The 23,310-nt window shown below is 39.0% G+C and overlaps 1 protein-coding gene across 1 annotated transcript in view; it reads left to right on the top strand.

The window, feature by feature from the left end:
- The window catches only part of Gap43 (growth associated protein 43), a 43,315-nt gene extending 20,332 nt beyond the window's left edge, over positions 1-22,983 (top strand). Inside the window, exon 3 of the mRNA XM_038344389.1 lies at positions 22,898-22,983. Within this exon, the coding sequence (XP_038200317.1) occupies positions 22,898-22,983 (86 nt within the window). The remainder of the gene's footprint in view (positions 1-22,897) is intronic.
- Positions 22,984-23,310: the final 327 nt, after the last annotated feature.

Here is a 23,310-nt window from a genome sequence, read left to right as displayed (position 1 = left end):
AGAAATCTTTTGGGGTCTTTCAAAAATAAAGAAATTTGAGAAAAAAAAAAACCTTCAAACTCAAACTATTCAGAATTGCTAGACTGCCTTTTAAAAACCTGAAAATTACATTAAACGGAAGAGTGGACTATGGCACCCTCTTGCTGCGACTCAATTGTTAGATGTCATAAAGCACTATGATAGAATAGACCAGCCTTGGCAGTATTGTCGCCAACGTTGCTAAATAATGTTTATGGTTTTGGACTCTAGGGCTTAGAATAGAACTTGAGTCATCTTTTCGAGGATGAAGGGACAGTCTCATTTACTCTTTAACCATGTCTGTGTCTCACACACCACAACAACCCTCTGCAGAAGGGTTTATAGCAGAAGAAGTGTAGGTGTGGACAGGTCGGTCACATGAGATGCTTAAGGCCACACATTTAGGAAGTGGCAGGTTCCAGATGCACACATACAGTCTGGCTCCTGAGTCTTATGTTCCCACAAGAGGGTTGTTTATTCTCAGACTCTAGGTTACTTTGTTTTATTCTTCTCTTGATTCCTAATGACCACACCTATCTTTTCAACTTCCACTAGAAGCACCTTGTCCCAAATCACAAATGTCTGCCATAGTGGGAAACCCAATAGTTAATTCGAAATTCTTACCTTCTTGACCCAGCATTTAGTAGTTAGCTGGTCACTTCCTACACTGTGAAATAGTTTTATATGTTCTCTTCCATTATAGTTTAGTTTCCTATCTGTTATGGTAATAAAACTGACCAAAAGCCACTTGGGGAAGGAGAAGATTTAGTTCACCTTACAAATTACAGTCCTTCATTGAGGGGTGACAATGGGTCATCCCATTGTCAAGCAAGGACCTGGATGCAGGAGGTAAATGTGAGACCACAGAGAAGCATTGCTTACTGGGTTTCTCCAAGCTCATCCAGGAACCTTCCTTATACCTTATGCCCGCTCAAGGGTGGCACTAGCTATGCTAGGTCCTCCACCATCCATCAGCACTCAAGAAAATGCTACACAGATTTGCCTATAGGTCAGTCTGGACAGATATTTCCTCAATTGAGTTTCTTTCCTCCTAGATGTCGATATCTCTGGTTTGTGTCAAAGTTAATAAAAATCCAGCCAGCACACAGTACTTTTACCTATTCTTTCCCTACTCATTTTTCTTCTGTCTGACTTCTCAATCTTGGGACACCTCAGAACTTTGTTCTCTGATCTCTAATTTTCTCTTTAATGTATGCCTTTGATGAGCATCTGTGTTAGTTACTCTTATATAGCTGTAACCAGAACACCTAATAAAACATCTCTAGAGAGAATAGACCATGGTTTCATCTACAGTTCTCTGGCCCATAGACCTAAGCAAACCATGATAGTGCTGGTAGCATGTGATGGGGGCAGTCTTCATGGTATACAGAAATCAGAGAGCCCTAAGAAGAGGTGGTTTTGATCACTCAAAGGAAAACAAAATAGCCAGACCAGTTCTGAAAGATAGCACATAGGTAGCAAAGAAAACATATTCAGTTTTATTACCTTATTACCACTTCTCTTTACCTGGACAGATTCTCCCCCATCTGCCTTTGCTACTGTAGGCTCTTTGATAATTAATATCATTCATTTATAACATCCTCCCAATGACTAACAGCCCTCAGCAGGATAGGGCACCAAGGCACTTGAGCCTTTGACCTTGTTTCAAAGTCTCTCTCTGTGTGGGAGACCAGCCATGGGTGAGGCACATTGTCTTATTCTTCTAAGGCAAACAATATATAAAGGGCAGAGAACAATTTTAACCAATGTTTTGGTATAAATGTAAAATGTCCCTGACAGCTCATGCATTTGAACAATTGGTTTGAAGCTGCTGGAATCTTTAGGAAGTGGAGCTTTTCTAGAAGTGGGCCACAGGGATGGGTATTAAGATTTTATAACCCACCACCATTTGCTCTTCACTCTCTGCTTCCTGATTATGGACACAAGAACCAGAGCCCCTCACACTCCTGCTACCATTCCTTCTTCACTGTGGTGGACTGTATGATTTCAAACTGTAAGCCAGAACAAATTCTTTCTTCCCTGTGTTGCTTCTTGTCAGGGTATGTAGTCACAACAAGAAAATGAAATAATACATGGGTATGATTTTATCCCAACCACTGGAATTTCTACCCTGACTTAAAATAGACAGTAAAACTCATGTTTGCATAGGAATGAACTGTCTCTCTCGTTGAATAAGCAAATCAAAGTCATGGAAGTTTCAAAGTAGTTTCAGTGGATTAAAATTTTCGGTCATAAATTATTATTAGCTCAACATTTATCCAACGGTAGTGATGTTTTAGTATGCTGGATCTTCTTACATGCTGATTATAGCTCAATATGACTTAAATATTTCTTTAATGGGGCCACTGTATGAAAATCTATGGAATACACACACACACACACACACACACACACACACACACGGGGTGGGTGTGTGTACTTGAATTAAAGCAGCATGCAATTATACATATAGCAACTTATAAGCATGCACACACACATGCACACACGCAACATATGTATTCAGGTCACTCTTAGTTTTGAGTGACGTTGAGTTCACAATTCAGACAGTTTCAGTCCATAATGGCACAGAAAGTATGCAGAGCAGCCCCATTCATAGCAACAAGAACAGATGGTCAAGGCTATTCATATCATGTGGGCCAGTAAACAGAGAGAGTGGAACAGGTACTAGAGGCCAGCCCTGCTCTGACAGTCAAAACAGGCCCCACCTCCGGAAGATTCTGTAGCCTCCTGAAATAGTATTACCATCTGGGAAAACAGCTATTCAAGACGTGAACCTATAAGGGATGTTTCAGATTCAAAGCATAAGAACTGATCGTAATCTAAGGTTTAAGTTCATGTCCATTTGAAAAACAGTTGTGACCTAAAAAGATGCCAGTAAACTCAGTGGCTCTTCTGCCAAGAGCAACAATAAACCTAGTGTGTATGACTGCTGGTGAACTGTGATGAGAAAGGACTTTGGAAAGCATTTATGCGTGGTTGCGTTTAGAAAGTGAAGTGGAGGGAAGTCACTAGGGAGTAAATTGGGAACAGAGTGGGTGATGGGGGAGCTAAAGGGTGCGAGTGTCAGTGCAACCTGAATTTCCAATCCAAAAGAAAGTTGTAGTCAGGAAGGACCAGGATTCTAGGAACTGACCATAAGGCAGAATTGGTGGACTGAGAATTCCAAGGACGGGAGACTATATGTGAATAAGAGAACCGAATACAGTTGTGTGCTTAATGATTTTGACCTAAGCTGATAAAATAGCATTCCTTACTCAATTCTCAGTGTAGCCACCATCACCCTGTTTTATGGAAATTACTGACCAACTTTTACATATAAAATGGGAAGTGAGAAGAGCACAAAGCAGGGAAAGAGATGAGAGAATAGTAATTAACATTTACTGGCGGTTACTTGGAAATGTGGTGGCCGTTCTTGGGGTTTTCCTCCTCTCAAGGCTTGGGTTGGCAATTTTCCGTTGAGTCTGTGTACTGAGCGAAGCACTGGCTCACCGAAGAAGTGCTTTGGCACTGGCAGGAGGTTGATGGGAATATAATCATTCTGGCTCAGCTATTCATCTCTAGCAACCTGTGTCCTAACACCTGCTGGGTACAGTACATTTATAGCTTGTCACTGTGAGTGAGGTGTTGGAGAGCAACTGTAACAGGGTTAATGCTACCCTTTCACAGAACACTTTTGTTTTGCCTTATTGAGCCCCATGTTATTCTAACACCTTCTGTGCCATCCATCCCAACCTTCCTCTGTCTTCCCCCACACCAAGCTCCCACTAGATCTCCAGAGAATCATTGCTACTCAGCCCATCAGCCAAAGTTAGTGGGTTCCCATGGCAACCAGGCAGCTGGTGTCTAGACACTAAGAGAGAAGCTTTGCAATTGAACTGCAAATCTAGATTCTAATACACCCCCTCCTCTCTTCCCTCCTCCTCTTTCCTCCCATTTCCCTTTTATTTACAACAGGCATTAGTGCCAACATTGGATGAAGTTTCCTTTTGACAGACCATTAAGGGAAGGAGGGGGGGAAGAGAGAGCGTGTGAGAAACCCAAATGTACTGTCTTGTCATATCAGTTCAGGAAGAGGACAACTGAGTTGACAGACTCTGATCGCGCCTGCTCTTTTTTTCCTCACGAAGGATTTTATTTAATTAAAATATTTTAAATTAGAAAACAGTGCCACTAGTCCACCAGGAGTCATAAGCATCTTTAAAAGCCAATAAAAGCATTTTCAGGGTAAGTCTTCAGCTAATACACTGGGGTAAAGCAGAATTTTTTTACTGGTACCAGGTGATCAATATAATTTCTCTTTCTATGTGGCTCAGGGGAATTTCATGTCTTTGGTATTATAGGAAAATACAAGAAAGGGCTTTAAGTGACACCTCATATCTATAAAAGTCAAGTTGAAACCTTCCTTATTTCTCTTGAGGAAGACAAAAGCTGTCCGTAACAACCAGGGTCTAGTCTGGTTCTTATAGGTAATTTTAAGCATTCTCCTGTGTATATAAACATTTTACAGAGCACAAAAATTAGGCAAAGGCACTTTATATAAGACGGCTAAGATATCTGAACATAGTCTAAGATTAAACATTGTCCAAACTACAAAATGGCCAGTTATATCCTTAGTCTGACTATATAAACAATTAAGTTTTTCTAGATGATATTTGTTGAGGTGCCCAGTCATAAAATTACCTATCCATGACATTATCCCAATGTAGAACAGTGTTCTGTTTCCCAATTCATCACTAGCTTACCGAACACCAACTCAAATAAATCATTTCTGATTCTTCTGAGATGTCTCATGGTTCCCTGTGGTGCATTTTTTCATGGTTACAACCTGTCGATAAACTCAGCTACATTTAGCTACATATACGCTCCTGGCAGTCGTTGGACAGACAGTGTTGATGCTCCATAGAATTTCTTTGTTCCCTTAATTAAAAAGTGTTTTTCTCAAACATTTGATTTTTTTCATGTGATATGTAATTTTTATTTTACTTTATTTATTTGTTTATTTATTTATTTTTACTATACCTCACTGAATTCAGAGATTATCTTCGAAAATCTTATCAAAACCTAATGGAGAAAACAGAATTAGGGCTGGGAAAATGACTCTGTGGGTAAAGAAAAGTTAGAGACCTGAGGTCAGATTCCAGAATCAAGCTAGTCATAGAAGTGTGTGTCTTGTCATAGTTGAGCTCCTATGGTAGATGGGATGCAGAATCAACAGACTCCAGCAATTTGCAGTCTGGTGTATGCAGTGGTGACAAATAATGAGACACCCAGGCTCAAACCAATGCGAAAACTGACAGCTGAGGCTGTCCTGTGACTTCATATCCACACAGTGAAACATGAACCTCCTTTTTCTCTCTCTCAGTCTCTCTCTCTCTCTCTCTCTCTCTCTCTCTCTCTCTCTCTCTCTCTCTCTCTCTCTCTCTCTCCTCCCCCCACTTCCTCTCTCTTTCACACACACATACACACAAAGATTCAGAGGAAACAAATTAATTTTTTCCTTTATAAGTTTTCCACTTCTATCTCAAACAAATCACAATCCACTCAGGACAGTGTGAGTTTGACAGCCTCTCCCCGTACTCCTTAGGTGGGAGTTGGCAGTGATACTTAGGCGTGTGGATCAGACAGACAGCTGAATCTAACCCTGTTACAGCAAAATTATCATTTTCAAATTCAGCACATTTCATTTAGCTCTGAAGGCTGATTATATCCCAGGTTTCAGATTCTAAAGTTTCAAAGAATTAGTTTAGTTGGTGTATTGGTCATCTCTTTCCTCTGTTACATTATCATCCATCAGTTTTGAGTGTTTTTAGCTCCTTGAGAACAAAGGCTGATTATGATGTAATTACATTAGTTCAGATGTTAATGTCTTCTCTGCCACTCTCTGCAGTGACAGCTGGACGTACTGTCTGGTAGCTATGTAAGTCTCTCCAATGAATTTACCATATGTGTTTCAGCCGAGTTCTGTCCTTGGTTTTGGAATGTTCTTACTCCTAGGTTAAGGGAGCTGAAAGAGCCCTTCTCACAATTATCTCAACATTGAATCAATTGGTGCCAACCGATAGTTTGGAAACTATGCTACTATCCAGACTTTTGGCTAGTTTGCAATACTTCAGGCCCTTTATCTCTTACCTCCTTTAAAATTCCAGCTGATTTGAGACTCAAATTTGAGTCTTATTTGATTTGAGACTTATTGTCATCCACACTCACAGAGCCAGAAATACTATTCTTCAACACATGATTCGAGAGAGGCTCTGTGCTTACTGATCAATTTCCATAATTTAGCTCTGATCTCTCTGAACTGGCCTCCTCCTAATTCCTGTGTTCCAGCAATCTCTACTGTTTATTTACTGACTGCTGGACTATTCCTATGACCACGGACTTCAGATATATTGTTTCCCCTCTTCCACCCATTACCTGGGTCTGTGCCCAAACAGTAGTTGTGTGGTCGATCTCTACTTCATTTGAACATTAACATCATCAGTACTCTATTGGTACTTTTTAATTTCATGTTTATGGCCTCAGTTATGGAGGTGCGCCAGGGAAAGAAGAATGAAGAGACGTAGGTATGTATAGTGAAAGAAAATTTTAACGTAAATTACCGAGAAATTGATAAGCCCAGCCTGGTTGTATTTATAGAGAAAATGGCCAGGTGATGTTTAGTGTAGTTTTTAAATACGGAACTGAAATTATCAGGAGAGTTAAGTATATAGAAACATATTTGGCAACAGAATCTGGAATTTGGCAAGTGTGATACAAAGGTAAAATTTTGTCATAAAGAAAGCAATACGCTTACAAGATTGTTTAAAGAGTAAGAATATGATGTTTGGGCTGAGGAGATGGCCTAGCAGCAGGCACTTGTCACTAAACCTGATGACCTGAATTAGGTCCTCAGAACTCACATAGGGGAGATAAAGAGCAGAATCATTTAATTAGTCCTCCCATGTCTACCTACATACTTTGGCATGTGAGCATGTATGTTTGGATTCCACAGTAAATAAATCAATAAATATAATTAAAAGTATTGTTAAGGTGATAGCATGCTTTTAATGGTTCACATTAAGCTCATTAGAGAAATGAGTCTTTGAAACAGTCTGCAAAGATGATGTGAAGATGAGTCATGGGTAATGGTCACATTAGGGGACAAGAAAAGGAAGTCTGGCTCTACAGGACCCAAAATAAACCCATAACCTATTCTTAATTAAAGATGTGAAAGAAAAACTAGTGTAAGAAGTCAAATCCAAAATGTGCCAATAAACTGAGATGGTTTTCAGTAACTTATAGCAAATAAGTTGCAATACTTGCAATTCCACTGCCATCTTCACAGTATCTTGGTTTGCTCTAAAAGGGCTATAGATAGGTAGGAACAGACTGGTCATTGGTGAGGTGATTCACATTTGGGGTTGCTTTCGAATAGAGGAATTTCATTCGTTTGAGGAGGATTTGTTTTCCATGTGTCTAGTTCATTTCAAAGGAACAAACAGTTCTAGTCTCAGCTAAACATTTTATAGACAGAGCTGATTTACAGCTTCCATGTCTGGCCCGGTCTTGTCAGGAGTTTAGGCATGGGGGGAAAGGTCAATGTTTGACATTGTTACTGGTAAACAAGAGTGACATCCTGGAGTCTTATGAGAGCCCTGATTGTAAGAACAGCAAATCACATGAAGAGGTTCTTTGTGGTAAGCCGTTTCCTGGAGTACGAAAGGATACGGGGGTGCTCAGGAAGCCAAATAATGGGTGAGTTTCTTAACTATCACTGTTTTCTTCATCATAGATCTCAGATAAAAGTTAACATTCAAAAGAAGGAACAAGAAGTCAAAGAAAGGTCTGAAACAATGGTAGCGTGATAATAAGGGTAGCTGAGGTTTATGGTTTTTAGTGTAATTGTTCTGTTTTGTTTTGGTGAATTCAAGGAGGGCACAGACAGAAAACTAAGGAAGGAGAGGAAGAGAAGATATACAGTTGATAGTGTTTCCTTATGTGAAGGTCATTGCTTGGAACAAAAGGAATAAATAGGTTAGTGCACATCACCAAGACAGGTTACTTAGACTTTATGAAAGGCCCTGGGTAAAAGACAGATGGCTAATTCTTTTGTTCTGTTATTCCGGCAATCAGGCTGCATAAAGCATACAGTGGTAGATTTCTATGGAATATCAGGATAACTTACAATCGAAGTTCTCAAAGTAGAGACTGTCCATTACTGGAGGTGTCACTGTGGATACCTGCAACAGATTGGGGTTATGGGAAGGTCTCTAAGGCCCCTTTTAACACTAAGGTGTTGTTGGTACATATCTTGGTCAATTTCAAATAATTTTGAAAGAAGAACTTGGAAAAAGGTAGATATAGGAGGTAGTTTCTATAAACAATATGTCTTAGAGAATGATTTTAACGGAGAGTAAACACTGGGTAGAGAAACTGGTGGGGAGCCGAGGGGCATGACTTTCTTCAGTTTTGATTTCTTTTTCTTTCTTTGTTTGACAGAGTTGCGCTCTGTAGCCCAGACTGGTCTCCAGCTCATGATAGCCCTACCTCATTAGCTTCTCTAGTTCTGGGATTACAATCATGAGCCACTGTGCCCAGCTTGAAAAATTTCAAATTGCACTTTATTATTTTTTAAATTAGAACAACATTTATTGAGTACATATTTCATGTATGGAACAATATGGAAACTTGGAATGCAACAGTAAATGACACAGACTTGGTTGTTTCCCCTTGTGCAAGGCCTACAAAACTGCTAAAAAAAAAAAAAACCCATAAAGAACTATTCATTGTAATTGGAGGCACAGAAGAAATGAACAAATGGCTGAATTTCAGGGTCAGCGGATGATGCAGGGTATATTCTGAATTTGGTGGTCAGAGAAAGGCTTTTCAATTGAGAAACATAAGTGAAAAGGCAAATCATCCATCAATAGAGAGATGCCCCACACAAAGGTTCCAGAAGAGTCAAAAGCTTGAGTTTGAAGGAGCCATAAAAAAATAATTCTCTATAAGGGAGTACATGAAATGTAATGAGGATGGAAAAGTAGACAGTGTTCACACTATTGGATGAACAAGGAAGTTTAGATTTAGATTCCAGGCCTAACTTAGTGTTCTAAGCAGGACAGAACTTCTCAGTTACATTCGAGGGTCATGATAGGTAGGGATATAGGGATGTAACTAGGGTTGTGAGAACTCTACAGTTGATTTCCACTGAGTTGCACCGAGCCTGCTGTTTCTACACACTATGGTCACTAATAACAGGTAAGCAGATTCCCTATCTTTCTGATGGGGAAGTTAGGAAGGCAGTGGGTGATATTTAGACTGTTCTTCCTTTCATAAGAAGCTATTGGGTTAGGCCATGAGCACTCAGGGGGCACTGCCTTCAAATTGCACTTTAAATAATGGATCTATGGTTTTATCCTGAATAAGATTCAGACCGTAGGAATCGTTATTCTTTTTCTGATTGTTCTCCCAATGTTCCCAAATAGCCAAAGTCATAACATTCTGTCACTACATATAAGAGAAAATCTTGGAGATTGTGACCAAAAAAAGAAAAAAAAAATCGGTACTAACACTAATATTGCTTTTCCAATAGTTCCAAGTGAATGCCATTGATTCCTAAAGCAATTCTTTTACTCAAAGGCAGCACCATAATTTGACAAGCCCCAGGAAACCAAAGCATACAATAAGTACAAAATGAATTGTCCCAGTAAGAGATGGGATTGCATCTATTTACCCACGTGTAAGCTTATAATATAAACGCCTTTTATGGGGTTTGCTTGTTACAATAATGTTTTTTAAATTATCTTCAAAATTGGGTTAAACCTTCACAGTTGGTTTCTTAACGTTCTGCGACCACTGGAATCTGGAGGGGGTGGTTGATAAAGGTATTCACTTTTATTTCCTCCTTTGCAGGACATAAAAATGATCTCTTATGGATTTGTTGATATGACAGCATCTGTAATAATTTTGGCCACGTCTGATCTCTGACTATCCAGTAACTCATTATTTAATTTACAAAATGTGCCATAATCAGTCATTACTCTTCAGCCTAATGAATGCATTCAGAGGTCCATATTTTTTGCCCTTTCTCTGTAGGATTTCTACTTCATCTCTTACAACCTGAATGCAACATGGAAACTTTATAAAGCAGTAATTCTCAGCTCTGGTTCTGTGAGCCTCCAGAGAGTCCAAGATTACTTTTGATAGCTCTTACTAAATTATACTGAATTGCCTTGTGTGTCGCAAAGGAAAATAGGAATGGAGGAAGAGAAAGATGGCGGGAAGAGAGAGATACAGTACATTTAGGACTGCAGGGAAAAGGCATAAAACAAAACCACTATTAGAATCCACGCAGCCCTGAAGGTGGCGAAAAGCACTATGGTCTCTTGGAAGGATTCCTGAATTCTGATTTATCCTGTGACTTTAGCCAAAGCACAGAACCTCTGTCTTCTGTTATTCTCCTAGGGAAGAAGGGAGTGAAATGAGATCATCTAAAGGGCTCCCCCAGCTTTCCCTAATTACATGAACAATTTACTGTAATTTTATGAATCATCACAAGCCAAGTCTGTGATAATATATACAGACTTCGGATTTTTTGTCCTGAATTATGTAGTTCAGCCATTTGCATTGATAAAATTAGCAAGACAACTGCCAAGTTTCTAGTTTGCTTTGTGCTGTGTAGACACAGCCATAAGGGAAAATTACACAACAAGGATAAATAATTGTCTGCCTACTCTCAAGTTCTACCCAAACACATCACAGCAAGTCATGGCAAGAAACTCGCTGAGTGTGATCCATGGGTGCAGTGCTCAGCTATTATATAGGTTTACGTCTCACCTAGACAATGGGTGTTCACAAGCGGGAGAGCAGCTGTAGCACGACTGGTGTCTCTCTCTTAGAACTGGAGTCATGCCCAGTTTTAATTTCTAAATGTCAGCCCCGGAATCAGATAACCAGATCTTATAATCTGATATCAAATTGTAGGATTTCAAAAACGCTGAAGTGGTTTTTTGCTTTTGAAGATGAATGTTTGAACTATTAGCTTTGCAGTGAGCCATGTTAACTCAATATATCTGAAAACATTATTGTGGATCAATGTAGGCTCTTTTAAATAAAAATCATTACAACCTGAAGAGAGCTCATTAATTTTCTCTAAGTCATACTCAAGAAACAAATCACAGGAGGAGGCCTTCAGGTCAGCTCAAGGGCCTCTGGGTCCTCCTTTGAGTGCTTGGTGTCTTCAGTAATAGGGACTAATCTTCCACCTCTGGGAGTCAACCAAGGCCAATAGTCTGTAATGTTTTGGGAATCTCTTGGGTAACCATTCAAAAGGGGTTTCCCATATCTGGTATTGGGGTCTATTTAGAATAGACGATCTTTGATTCTTGGAGGGGGCATTGTCAGCCCAGATGGGAAAATTTCATTTAAATTATTTATGTGTATTTATACACAGACTTACTTATCTTATATTTTTGGTAGGTAGTTAATAGTATGATTCCTTGTAACTTTTCAGATATTCTTACTATCTTAAAAAATAAAGGAAACAAACAAACAAAGATACAAATCATTAGCTAAGGTCTTGGGGTGACTCTTTGAAATTCCATACAAAGCTTACATATAATTCAATAAAAGAAAACTTCTGATAAAGGAAAACCAAGAAAGTATATTGATAAAAATGGCCAATAAGCTTGATCATCCTGTTAAATGCAGTAATGAGAAAAGCAAAAAGAGAACTCATTTATTCGGCATCCATGTGAGCCAGGAAGTGTCAGCATGTTGGTTTCCTTGTCTTCATTTAATGTTCAGTTTTCTTCATTTCTGAGAATTTATCATTCCTGATTTATGAAAATATGAAAAAGCATGCAATGTGCATGAGTTATTTTGTGTCCAGTTCCTAAATATAATAGTTGGCCTATAGCAAAAACTGAAAAATGTTCTCTTTCAGAGAATGCACATGACTTAAACATGCAGTGCATTGTGAAGGACCTTAAATCAACATATTTAGTTCTTATAACAGCCCCACGAGAGAGGTGCCAACATTACTGCCAATTATAGATAAGGAAAATGAAGCTACAAGAGGTTAACTAAGTCACCCAAAGCTATAGTGAAATGTCATGGGGGAATTAATGTTCAAGGATTATCCCATAACCACTGCTCTAGGCCATTTATGAATAGTCATGCTTAAATGTCTATCTTTTAAAACCTTTCTTGCATATTTAATAACTTAGTGAAATTGATAATTATAAAAATTAGGCTTACCAAGGAGATAGAGGATGTCTTCCATAGCTACTAACTCCGGTTTATTGGGATTCATTTTGTAACCCCAATTTTGAAAGTTGGAGTTACTTTATATGTAGGTGGAGGCTGCTTGTTTGCTTCTGGGCCACCCACACCCAAATACTAACACAGAAACTATTCTAATTGCAACACTGTTTGGTCTATTAGCTTGGGCTTCTTATTAGCTAACTCTTACATCGTAAATCAACCCATTCTTATTATTTTGTATTTTACCGCAAGGCTTGTGGCTAAGGTTCCAGGATGGGCATCTTTCTCCTTTGGCAGCTACATGGTGTCTCTTTGATTCCACCTTCTTTTCTCCTCAGTCTCTACTTGGAATTTCTGCCTTGCTCTATTCTGCACTGCCATAGGTCCAGATTCTTTATTAACCAATGGTATTAAAACATGTTCACAGCATACAGAGCGTAATCCAATATTAATTATAGGTACACATTTTTCCTGCCTGAGGTTATTAAAGTTTTATTTATGTTTAAAAAACATTCATGAATGTTCTTCTATTTTTATCGTTTGCAGTTTTTTGTGAGCATAGATATTAAGCATGATGCTAGAACTTGGAGACAATACAGATACATGTTAATCTTAAGGCATGTTTTAAATATTGAGATTCATCAGCTAATCAAATAAAAAAAAATCTTATTTTCTGGAATATAAATTTGTGTAAATATATCCCAGGAAAAAAGACATTAGTCTATAATCAAATGAAGACTAAAAAGGACACCACAAATCAGAATATCATGCAAGAAATTTCAACATGAAAAGAATTTTCAACATGAAAGAAAGAGTGATTAATTTTCCCTAGAGTAGTTTAGAAGAGGGAAACATAGTTGAGCTAGGTCATGAGAATTGATGAGCATAAATTCAAATGACTCAACTTTGAGTATTTTCTATATACATCAAATAAAGTACCGGCTATTCCATCTTCCAATCACACCCACTCTTGGTGAAAAGGGTATCTTTGGACTAGAGCCTGAGAACAGAATTCTTGTGTAACTAAAGTATTAGTGGCACACGTGAAGTACGGAAATAGGACATAAGGAAATGAAAGTAGGGCAGAAGATAGGCAAAGATGAGATTTGAGAAGTGTGGTCTTGTCTCATCCCTCAAAAGAACTCCAAAGCAGAGACTGCACCACAGCACAAAAGTAGGGTTTGCAGAAAGATATGACCCCTTTGGTACCTGAGATAGAGGTGGCCCCAGTTTGCATCTATAGGCCAAGAAGGCAGATATGGGTCATTACCAGCCAAACCTGCAGCAACTGAAAGATGGGAGTCCTGGTAAGGTAAGATTTGCACAGGTCACAAATAGCATCCATTACAATGCACAGAAGCCCTGGACAGGCACAGGTAAGGATGCAGAGATGTAGAGTACATCTGAATTGCAAATGAGGGATAAAGTAACATTGAGAAGGCTTTTCTCTCTCTCTCTCTCTTTTTTTTTTTTTTTGCTATAGTAAGCTATTTACAAAATCAAAACCAGGTATGTGTTTTATTCATTCTCAAAAGAATATTAAAATGTTGTATGTAAGTGAGTGTGTATGTATGCATGTGTTATTCTCCCGTTATTTTATTTTTAAAAAAGAAATTTTAAGGTTGTAAGGCAAACTGGGCCACTATTACAATGATCACTTGCAGTCTATTTACAGCAAACTGAATAGGATCCGCAATGCTGAGAGAACAGACACGGAACTTACTTAGGCTTTTAGAAGGGTCTGAGGAAGCTTGGACATGCCCACGTGTCTTGTCAGATGAGAGTTTTAATCTTCAGAAATACAGTAAAGTCTACAGGGGAAAAAAAGGAATCAAACCAAAGTCCAGAGACTGAAATGTATACTTGCCACTGGGTGACACTCAATATCAAAGTTACCTTTCTATCCCTGATGTCACATTTCACAGAATTTCTGTGCTACTGAAGCCATGAATGCTTATCTGTCTGCTGACCCCACATTCTTCCTGTCCTCTCACATGCTGACAGAAGTGATGCCTTAGAACTAGAGTCAACCGCCAGGCCACTCTGGCATATTAAAGAGCTAACACCTCCGTAGAACTATATATGACTGCCAGTTCAGTATGTAAGTGATCTGGGAGGACAGATGCAGGAATAAGTGAGCCTTATGGTTACGCTGCTGGGAAAATGCTATCAAGTGTGGCGTTTCCGTTTCTACTCTTTGAAGTTGACTTTTTCATTTTAATCACAGTAAGAAATGAAGTAACCAGACTAGGAATGTGGCTAAGCTTTAAAGAGCTTGCCTGGTCCTCGGTTTCAATTCCCAGCACCACACACATACACACACACACACACACGCGCGCGCACACACACACACACACACACACACACAATTCAATTAAAATCATTTAATTTTATATATTTATTGCATCGTGTGCCAGAAAATACTGACAGCTACTAGACTAGTCGTGTAAGTTTTAAGTGTTGCTCTTTCTGCTTGTCAGTAATGGGAGGAGATGGGCTATTAATTTTTGCTGATTGTGTAGACTAACTGTATAGATAAAATTTAAGAAGTTTGTAAAGCAAGTTGACCTATCCTTCTTTGACTTTTGTCTTTAATCTTTGGGTCTACTTTCCTTTCAAATAAAAATACCAACTTTTCTTTTGTGGACTAGACTGTATTCCCTACCAGCTCCTACAGCATTGACTTCTCTTGGTAATCTTCCTTGTATAAGTGTCTGCTTTTTTGTGTATAGCTCTTCATAACACACATATTCTTTTTAGCCAGAGATATAGAAGTGTTGTGAGGGGTATCATCATATCTAGAAAAGTAAAGAGAAAAAATGTTATTTTTTCTTTCTTTGGGATATTATTTTCCTGTCTTAGAATGAGAATTACAAAATCCATAAGTTAAGGAATCTTAAATCCCTAGTTGATTAAATATTCAACAGACAATATGTGGAACCCTTTATGTTTTGTGAAGTATTCTAAAATATCTTTTGACAACTTCTATGTAATTTTCAGTGAGATGGGCAGGTACAATTATCCATATTATTATTTCTAGGTTAGGAAACTAAAACAAAGAAAAAAATTTAATTTGTTTGAGCTCATATGACTAGTTGGTAGAAGAGCCAGGGTGAATGATAGAGTTGCTTAGTCCCACAACTTGTTGGGTAGTAGAGAGAACGTGTAGATGGTATGTTTGGGTATTGCTAAAACCCCATTGCAGCTGGTTTTGACATTTCTTCTTAATTAAATTCTTATTTGTTACTCTTTAAAAACATAAGTGCTTAATAGATTATTTTCTCTTTCAAAGACTCAGAAAGCAAGCGACAAGGGTAAAGGTATAATTTAAAACATTATCCTGATATCAAAATATATGTGTACAGGCTTGGCATTTTAATATAATTTAAAATATGAAACAATAACGACAAAGGAAAATATGGGTCTCCATGTGAACTAAAAGCCAGTCGAGGCTCCAGATTGACATTTGGTGTCCAGCTCCAGAGAATGGCCATGTGAGTCAAAAAGGGCCATATGTGAGTAAGCTGCTAAGTACTGCTTATTGCTTTCCTTAGAGCTTTGGAGGTAACGATGGTGCTTAGTATTAAAGAAAGATGAAAATAAAAGGGGAGAGGGAAGTGCACCCCAGCCCAGTGGTGATTGGTAGAGTAATTGTGGGCATGGCCCCAGGATGATAGCAGATTCTGTTTAATCAATGTTGACAAGGCTGGGGAGATCTGGGCAGGTCCCAAGAGGTAATGTTTTACTCGGAAATCCACTCAACCTAATTTCAGTAATGTAGGGCTGTGGAGGGACCTGGAGGAGAGCCAAGGAACAGGGCCATTAGAACTCCATGTGGGCGACGGCAGCTGGGAACACCGCCATCCCTCCAGCAACTCTGCCACCAGACTGCCTGGATGGGCAGGCAAGCAGCCGCCACTGCATATGCTCCTGGTGTTTGCTCATCAACAAAAGGAAGGCACATACATTACTATTCTCACCCTTTCGAGGAAATGAATGAAACCCATCAAAGGCAAGAACTGCTCCCAGAATCTTTTTCAGCAAGGACGGGAAAGTCAGGTTGATGTAGAACTTGAATGACCACGGTGAACTTGGCCACTCAAATGTCTTTTGTAGCTTTGTATTTATGACTACTATTATACTGTGCAAATGCATACAGAGCTATTTTACATATTACTGATCTTTTAATGTGACTTTGATCCTTTTACTTTTTAAGAATGGTAGCCATGGAGTTAAGGGTACAGCTCACTGACAGAGCACGTGCCTAGCATGTACAAGAGAAATGATGGAGAACTCTACCAAGTATTTCTTTCCTTTACCACTCTTCTCCAATGAGCAACACCTCATTCTGGAAACTACTATACAATCCCAAAAGACAACATTTTTTGATTCATGCTTCATTATATTCGCTGTCTAACCCTAATTCACAGAGCAGCAGATAGCTCAGCTCCTTTCATCAGGCATATTAATGAATGGAGGAGCACACTTCCCTTCATTTTGAAATGTCTTTCAACTTTGATGCATGAATAATATATGACTTTATTGTCTATGATATTGACTTTCTCTTTTTAACTTAACATGTAAAAATGGTAAAATTAAAAGAGGCTTCCGAGAGATCATTGGGATTAGAAAAGCAAGTTTTTGCAAAGGCTAAGACGCTGCTAAGACAAGTTAAACTATTCGTTAAATATTAAAATCATCTCTCTAAATTGTCTCAATATTCTTTTTATAACTAGGTAGCATTCTTGTGATTTAGATTATGCATATAGAAAGTAGATTAGACATTTTTAAGTTCCCACCTTAAGCTCCTCCTGTGGATACAATTGTTTACTCTTGAACATATGACTATATTTTATTTGAATGTTCTCACAATCTCATACCTTATAGCACATAAATACTTTTTTTTCTTTTTAATGAAAGCCACTAAAACACATCTTCAGTCCTCATAAGGGGATCATATTTTGGTGCGATGAAGACCAACATGGGAACACATCATACATATATATTAAAATAGTTTGATTTTATACACACACACACACACACACATACACACACTGCCTGCTTAAAAAAATACTGAAACTGAATGTCTTTTAAGAAACAGAAGTCTACTTCTGACTGTTTTGGCAGCCGGACGCTTACAACTAATCCGCTTTGTCATTGAGATCCTGATGTCTTAAAGATCTAACATCCTCATGGTGTCTTTCCTCATGAGGCGTCAGGAACTAGTGAGTGCTCAATGGCCCATCTTTTAAGAACCTTTTGCCAAATCCCATGTGCTCCATCTTAATCACCTAATCGTTGGCTAAGAACGCCACCTCTTATTATTAACACCAGAGATCAAAAGATTTCCACATACCAATTTGAAGGAATAAACGTTTAGACCATAGTGCCATGTTTCTTTTTCCTCTAATATCTTAATCAAATAGCACTGTTAATTTTATGTGCCTACTATGCTTAAAAGTAGCACCCAGAGCTACATGACTGGAGATGTGACTTCCTTTAGCTTCTTCAGCCTGTTAAGGAACGACTGTCACAGAGGGAGAGGGAGAGGGCTGCTCTGCTGCGTGAGGAATGTAGTTATCTATGCTAATTGGGCTGTGGTAATTGGAGTGACCAGCTGGCCCCAGCCATTCATGTCTTTCACACTCTCCACCATGATCAAAGTTTTTTTTTTTTTTGCTCAAAATACGGAAGATTACATATTAACTCATCTCTAGAATTTACAAATTACATAATTAGCACCAGAATGTGCCAAGGCCAGCTTTCAGATTACCAAACACTAATGAGGGCTCTTCCCACCATTTTGAGCCATTTTTAGCAAGTCCAACTTCTAGATTGTACTGATACTGAGACTGTGCAGCTATGGACTTGTGTTACAGTTCCCACTGAGTCCATCCATCCTGATTGGGCTAAGGAGAGAGCAGAGGATATGATATCAAGCAGGAAGCTTAAACAGGCTCTGTGACAGGCTGAAGCAAGCTGCCGCTTACCACCCATGAATACAACTTTATATACATTATTTAATCTCTTGCCTCAGATTTGCCAGATGTAACCTAAGTTGGCTATAATAGCAGCCTGGATGGAAATGAAACAATACAAATCTACTTACAACTGTTCTGAGCATTGACAACAGCTTAGGAGTATTAGTTTAAGCAAAATACCTTACACAAAGTGTCAGGACTCTATAATTTGCATCTACATCCAGGCATTGAGGCCGAAGAAACACAAAACTGTAGCTCTACAGCTGTATGGCCAGCGTCATGTATCATCTGTAAGACTTGTTTATGGCTGGCATCAGTGTGGATGAAACCCGTTCATTACACAGAGACATTCTTTTCTGCATGCAGGTTCAAATGGACCTACTCTAAATCACAGATGTCCTAACAAGTTTCCTTCCCTTTGATCTTAAAATCCTTCACAGGATGCATTTAATGCCTATAAAAGTGGATGCTTTTAGAGCAGCCATAGCCCCACATCTGACTATGGTTTCTTTAATTTGTAGGTAGGGTTTTCTTTGCATGTGTTTTGGGTTCTTCATCCTAGCTGGCTTCACTTTGTAATAGTTAGACATAGGGAAACTGGCACTTTCCAGGGGTTTTTCCATCCAAGCTTCTTGCTTTTCTTCCTTCCTTCCCTTCCTTCCTTCCCGCTCCCCCCTCTCTTTTCCTTCCTTCTTTCCTTCCTTCCTTTCTTTTGTGTATTTTCTTGGGGGATTATCAAAACTTCACTGAACGCCCTGAATTGGTACATACTACTTTCATGAAGCAGCCAGCTCATCATCTCAAACAAAAATGACCTTTCTGCTCAGTGTTCAGTCAGAAAAGTCACACATGTTTCAAGCAAAATAAGATATACATAGAATTAATTTTATGTATTCCTCTGAATTAAGCTTCAGCTAAATGACTGACATTTCAGTTGAATCTCATCAATTGTCTGTTTCTGGTGTTTATGTTGAGGAGCCTTAAAAAATCTTTTTTAAAAGTTTTATAGGGAACAAAACACTTCTTTTCTGTAACCACTGGTCTTCTAGTGCTCAGTTGGTAAAACAATTCTCCTGACTTCTGCTGCTCAAGCTTGTTCCCCTGATATTAAACAGGTAGACGAACCAAGCTCTAGCTCTGACTTGACTCTCATGAGTTAGGGAACATCTATCTCTTTCTGGACTTCAATTTCCTCATTTATGAAATGAAGATACTTAGGTATGTTTCACTCAAAACTTATTCAGGACTTTCCTTGTATTAGCTCTGTGCTGAACACTAGGGATTCAAATGGAAGAAAAGTTGATATTTTGCCCCAAAGGAGTTTATATCGAAGTTGTTATGTTGAAGGTCCCCTTCATTGATCATGCTTTGTAGCTACAAATATGTCTTTGTGTTAAATCAATGTGATGACAGATTTCAACTTGGATCAGATATTTATTGCTGTTTTCACAGTCTCCCCAACTCAGAATATTTACCACACTGCAGATGTGTATCACATCAGTTAAGAAAATAACATATATATATGTACACACACACACACACACACACACACACACACACACACACATATATATATAATTTGAAGCATCAATGGAAAATTTGTAGGCCTCAAAGCAGCCTTGACAAAGCACTATCAAAAGGACTTTGTGTCATAATAAGCAGCTTTTTACAAGTTGTCATCTTGGTGTCCAGGCAAAGAACACCATGAGGAAGTGTTAGAATTGAAGGGCTAACCTGTTTCCACCCAACACAGAACAGAAGCACACTGCATTCAAAAGATTCAAAAGCAATGGGAGTCTCTGATTTCTGTTTATTCTCTTAGAAGTTCCTTCCTTTATATTCCATAAGCTCAAAATCCTTCTCATTTCACCCACCACACAACCTCTTTTCTCTTGAGTTTCCTAATTTCCCTCAAATCATATATATCATAGTTCTCAAAGCTTTATTTCAGTAGGAGAGATCCGAAGTGTTCTCCTGCTTCATCAACTGACCCTTCCGTATGTTGCTGGGCTATTTGAATCTTGATTCTGTAGTTTTAGAAGAGCTCTAAAATTGCTTTGTGGAACCAATAAAGATATTAAACCACTTTTGGCAAACTCTTAATATCCAAAGGTTTGAACGGGGCCAGGCTCTACATGAAACCTCTACAAGAGTTCTAGATTGCCACACAAGGACTTCCATGACCTAAGTCATTGTAATCTTTTCTTCTGGATTATACCAAAAGCTCACAATTCTTGAGGAATGCTGGTACATACAATATTATTTGACAAGACTGAGTTCACTTTTTTTCCAATAGCTTGGATTGAGACAATGTTTTTCAAAAGTTAATAGTTGTCTCTTGGAAAGCAGTCAGTCTGGTTGAAGGTTCTCTCTGAGTAACCACTGTGTTGCAGACGTATCTTGCACCAAATGGTGAGTCCTACCGAACCAGGGGGACTTAAAAGTTTCAAGTATAATGAGCCATTATAAGGTGATATTATTCTATAGCTGCTTACATTAACTACCAGATAGCAATGGCTCAATTATAGAAACCATGAACATTTTCAAGGACTTTTTTAGATATTTTTACAAAGGTATGTTGATAGTGGTGGCCTTATTTAAATGTAAATATTCAGCTTTGAGAGAATGCCAGTCTATGTGTGAGTGACTTGAAAGACACATACATTTTTATAATTCTTCTAATGGCCTCCTAAGTGGGATCCATTTCTCTAACCTCAGCATCTCCTTTCAACAGTAATCCACTTTATTTAACACTGCTTGTTCAGTCTCCTTTAAATATATCTGTTATACATTGCCTTCTAATTAAATAAAAATCTGCCAGGCTAATAATATCCCACTGGCTCCAGTTTATCTGTCTAAGGAAAAGTGGCAGCGAGTAGGTATTAAGAGAGGAAAGCAACGATAAAAGCTGCAGTTTAAAGAGCATAGATATCTTTAACACCAGGGAGTGTGGAGAAAACAAATGCTAGCACATTAGGCTTGGGGCTTCTGTCCTTAGGTTGGCTTATAAAACTGACTCATGATTGGCACATGTGAACTGTGACTTTGAAGAGTTTTCACAGTCCCCTGTTTGATAAGAGTGATTTCCCGAGGCTAAAATCTGTGTAAGCCGGGTACTTTGTGTTGAACATCTGTTTTCATTCTGGGAGCCTGGCTTCAGTTCTTGCTAAGCAGTGGACACCTCCATGACCAACCCCTAGTGCATATCTGAACTTGTGGACTTCAGTGGGCGTCCCTAAGAGATGCTGTCTTACATGTGTTCTCTCAATTCGTGACTGGAAGGATTAAGCATATTTTAAAATTCCATGGGGAGAGGACAGAGCTCTTTATGTCTGCCCGTCTCCAGCTTATTTTGCTTGTTGTCTTCTGCTATCATCTATTATAGCCATAGATAAAGCTGTTTGCTGAGTTTATAAGGCCTCTCTGAAAAATTACTGGACTTAGGGGTGGTTGTAGGATGGGGCATAAGATATGTCCTTAGTTGGTACCATGGATTCTATTTAGGCAGACTGGCATATTAGTAAAATGTCTTTTAGTTTATAATCAGTTGACAATTATCAAGGTAAAGCTTTGGAGTTGGCAGGACTAACCTTCATAAAGACATAAATGTACCTTGTTAAGCAAAGCAATGCTCACTTCATGGGTCTGTGAATTCCCTGGGAATGTGTTCAGTTGTAAGAGACTGTAACCCATTACGGTGCTTTAACGTCGTTGGTTGTTTATCTCCCTCAATGAGAAGGATCATGGGTAGGTGTTCAAGTGTTGTGCACCCCATGTAATGATAAATTTTCTTTCTGTTCCACCATATTTAGTATAGATATTGTTTCTTTGTGATCATAAGATAGGTGTTACAGTGTCGGGTATTTTTTGGGTTCTTCCTGTATTGTGAAGAGGAGGCCACAAAGGAGAAAACCAACTCCATCCTCCCAAGGAAATTTCCTTCCTCCTAATCAAACTGCAGCTCTTAGTGGCCTCCCCTGGTTCCACCCCGGGTTTAAAATTTATGCATTGTACTTCCCAAACTTCACATTCCTAGAAATTAATGGTAAGATAAACTGGAACAGATAGTCAATGAGCCCTATGAATTACTTGCCACAATTATTCTGACACTAAACAACAGAAAAAGAGGTTATTGTGGGTGCCTCGATTGTGAGACTATAAGGTTAAAATCCACAGTGATGGGCTGGCGATATGGGTCAGTGGGTGAAGGTGCTCATCACCAAGTCGGACAACCTGAGTTCAACCCGAGGGACCTACACAGTGGGAGGAGAAAACTGACTCTTTCCTGCAAGTAATTTTCTGGCCTAAACCACACACACACACACACACACACACACACACACACACACCAAAAAAAAAAAAAAAAAAAAAAGCACGCACGCACGCACGCATGCGCACACATGAAAGCACTGTAGATTCTACCGAGTGACAACTTGTCCTTTACTTCCTTATGTATTCCTAAGCAGCCTCCTAGAATAAAAGCTTCTGGTCTGGGAAATAGGAGAATTACTGGGATATTAATCACTACATTATTGCAGTCTTTTATGTAATGACTTGAAAAGAATCATTGAGCGGATTCATGATACAAAATACTAACCTTCCTCTCTCTCCCCACATCTTGTTTTCTTTCTCAGAAGCTGTAGATGAAGCCAAACCTAAGGAAAGTGCCCGACAGGATGAGGGTAAAGAAGACCCCGAGGCTGACCAAGAACATGCCTGAACTTTAAGAAATGGCTTTCCATGTTGCCCCCACCTGAACCCTGTCTCTCCCACCCTTTCTCTGCTCCGCCCTGAAGTTTCCTCTCCTGTCCCGCTCACGAGTGTGAGCCTGTCCTCTCCTACCTACTAGCCCCCTCTCTCTGTGTGGCAAACATTTAAAAAAAGAAAAAAAGCAGGAAATATCCCAAGTCCAACAGTGTGGCTTAAACATTTCGTTTCTTGGTGTTGTTATGGCGAGGTTTTGGTAATGATGATGCAGTCGTCTTGGGAAATTCTTGCACTGTACCCCAGTTTTTTGATCTGGTGCGTGTGGCCCTGTGGGAGTCCA

This window comes from Arvicola amphibius, chromosome 10, assembly GCF_903992535.2.
Source record: "Arvicola amphibius chromosome 10, mArvAmp1.2, whole genome shotgun sequence".
NCBI classification, from domain to species: domain Eukaryota; kingdom Metazoa; phylum Chordata; class Mammalia; order Rodentia; family Cricetidae; genus Arvicola; species Arvicola amphibius.
The sequence above is the reverse complement of the archived record's forward strand: the minus strand, read 5'-3'. Positions and strand labels throughout refer to the sequence as shown.